Source organism: Panicum virgatum, chromosome 3N (genome assembly GCF_016808335.1).
Source record: "Panicum virgatum strain AP13 chromosome 3N, P.virgatum_v5, whole genome shotgun sequence".
NCBI classification, from domain to species: domain Eukaryota; kingdom Viridiplantae; phylum Streptophyta; class Magnoliopsida; order Poales; family Poaceae; genus Panicum; species Panicum virgatum.
The window spans coordinates 51,645,460-51,648,450 of NC_053147.1; the positions used below are offsets into that span (position 1 = coordinate 51,645,460).

Genomic DNA, 2,991 nt, shown 5'->3' on the forward strand with positions numbered 1-2,991 from the left:
TGCACGCCTGCACCCCCACCACCAGCACAGCAAGGTATGTTTTTTCTGCCTTTCCTCACGTGGATTAAGGAGAATTACAACCCCCCCCCCCCCCCCCGGGTCGTGCTTACCAGCTAACACAGGGCCGGATCACATTTATGCAGTAACCCCTCCTGCCGGCCGATCTCAATTAACCCAGCAATCATCTGCTGCCAAGACCTGGGACTTCACGGGTCCTTCCTTTGACCTCAGAATCGAAGATGATGGTTTCGACACTCCACTTGCAGCGAAAAATCAAGACGCAGCTACCCCAAGCCCACCCAGGAAGACTAGGCGGCAAGTAGGACTAAGATGCCCGCTAGTTGCAGGGAACACATTCATGTCGGCCAGGCGAGCCATTGATGAAATCAATCTAAACGCCGCTGCACCGGAACAAGACTACACTTCATCCCCAGTAACTAAAGTTGTAGCAAGTATCGGCAAATTTGCCCAGACACTACCACAAAACCGAGATTTCGTGAGGGTGGAAATACTCTCACGAAATACAGTTTTACCCTCACGAAAATGATTCGTGACGGCCAACCGTCACACAATAGTTCTCACGGTAACGAGATCACGAAAATACAGTTTTCATGAGGGTTAGCTGTCACGATTTATTTTCGTGTCGAAATTTCATGAGAGTGACCTCCACGAAAATTACAGTGTCGTCAGGTTTGCAAGCACCTTTTCGTGAGAGTATTTCGTGGATGTCACCGTCACGAAATTAATTCATGAGAGTTACCAAACTCACACGAAAATAGTATTTCATGAGAGGGAGGTGTCACCACGAAATAAGTTTGAACCCTCACGAAATATAAATTTCATGGGAGCGGGACACCATCACGAAAACATGTTCAACCTTCACGAAATATAAATTTCATGAGAGCGAGACACCACCAGGAAAACATGGTCAACCCTCACGAAATAGTGGTTCCCTGGAGTTCAGAACTGCCGCCAGGTATCAATTTCATGAGAGTGCAACCTCCAGGAAAAGTTCCAATCCAAATCCCAAATACAGTCATATTTCAATTGTCAATCCAGCATAAAAACACAATCAGATTTCAATACATGCATACATTCGATTAATTTCAGTCCAACCAATCACAAAGTGTCCAACACTTGCACTCCAAACATATTACAATGTCTCCAGCACCCTAAAGTCATAGCCATCTAACACAAGTTCGAGCAGCCAACACATAGCTCAAGGTCAACGAGTACAACACCAAAAGGTTTTGTTTCAACCTAGGGTCGCTGGTTAGCAAAATAAGCCTAGGTTAGCAAAATAAGCCTAGCATCCATTACTTTGGATCAAAAGAGCTCAAAAGTACGATGGTACCATGTTCAGATTTTACTCCCATCCAGTGCATCAATTATCATCAATATCGTCCTCGTTATCATCACTGTCATCCTCTTCATTGATGCTGTCCTCTCCATAACCACTATTTATATCGCTGTCCTCTCCATTACCACTATTCATATCGGCATCTTCGCTGCAACTAATGTCATCCCTACCATCTTCATCATAGCAATGGTTGCCATCGTCATAGCTGTTGCTGTCATTCATCTCATCATAGTAGTCATCATCATCGACATCAGTGTCCACGATATCACCACTAGCAAGTATTTCAAGTGGATTAGTGCTGACATGTGATAGTCCAGAAACCTGAAAAAGATCAATCATGGTCTTACACTTCAAGTAAAAATGATGGTTGCCACATTTATTTAGCTAAAATAACAGGTGGTTGCCACAACCACAAACAACATCTCTCAGTTCCATTCCATAGAGTATATGCATCTAGGTGTAGTACATGGAGAGAACAGCAAAAAGTTACCTGATGACGACGGGCGTCGATATTTGCTAGACGGTTCATCAGATCAGCAGGTGGAGACTTCTTAAGATCCTCAAAAAGTCTCTGAAATTTAATGTGCAAAAACATCATATCAATGCATATGATCAGTAAGCTGTAAACATTAAATCAATGCATATGATCAGTAAGCTGTAACATGGAGAGGGATGACTATTACCAGCATCATCTCACGATTAACACTATTTTCCTCAATGAGAATCTCATTATTCTCATTCAACTTCTTATTTGTTTCGTTCAGTGCATCATTCCTCTCTTTCAATTCCTCATTTTCATGTACTACAGCTTGATAAGCAGCTGTGTTGCTTGAGCGAAAACGATTTGATTTAGCAGTTGCTGCAAGTGTTTGCTTATCCACATAACCATCAGCTATTGGCAAGCGGCCATGGGCCATTCCCCGTTCCATGAAATACAATGCTTGTACATCTAATTCTTTTGAATTTTCATGAAGTTGTGTTCTTGCACTGTATTCATCCTAAAGAAAAACAGAGCGAAATATGTACGAAATCAGCAAGGTTGTAACCATATAAAAAATAAAAACTGAGATAGAAAAATGAGTGAAACACATACAAGACGGGTTTGTGCTCTCCTGCTGGGAATAGGAGCGCTTTTTCCAGCTTTGTCAACTTTTTTGAATCCAGACTTCATGACAGCATATGTGTTAAAAGTGCTGGCCTTCTCAGGACCGAACTTATATTCCTACAGGAAAATGAAATGAAGTTACAAGATGTCTGAAACCTAGGCTAGCTAGATCTATGTGAAATCATGGGTGTGTGACATTCACATTTGGATGTAAGCAGTCTTAGTAGTATAAGCAAAAGACAATAGGATCAGGATTTCATACCAACAATTGTTGTGTCTCTCCCCATGGCCTCGATCCCCCTCTATTATGAGCAACATCTACAGACTTTAAGCGTGAAGCTTGAGCAGCCTTCCTCTTTGTCTTGTACTCTTTAGATGTCCAATACTTCGACAGAAAGACCCAAGCATCATTATCGCACCACCATAGCTTGCTGGCTATGTATTGTTCTTCTGTAAGATGTATAGTGTAACGGCCCAGAGTTTTAAATAGCCAATTTAGGGTAATTAGAATCAAATTATGCATCAT

General features: G+C 42.0%; 1 protein-coding gene across 1 annotated transcript; it reads right to left on the reverse strand.

Annotated features, from left to right (window-relative positions):
• Positions 1-1,384: 1,384 nt before the first annotated feature.
• On the reverse strand, positions 1,385-2,762 carry LOC120667872 (coiled-coil domain-containing protein 1-like). Its single transcript, XM_039947863.1, has 5 exons — positions 2,728-2,762; positions 2,454-2,582; positions 2,044-2,358; positions 1,851-1,931; positions 1,385-1,681 (listed from the first exon to the last, which is right to left on the reverse strand). Exons 2-5 carry the CDS (start codon positions 2,529-2,531, stop codon positions 1,385-1,387), a joined length of 771 nt encoding a protein of 256 aa, XP_039803797.1. The 5' UTR covers positions 2,532-2,582; positions 2,728-2,762.
• Between the last annotated feature and the right edge of the window lie 229 nt (positions 2,763-2,991).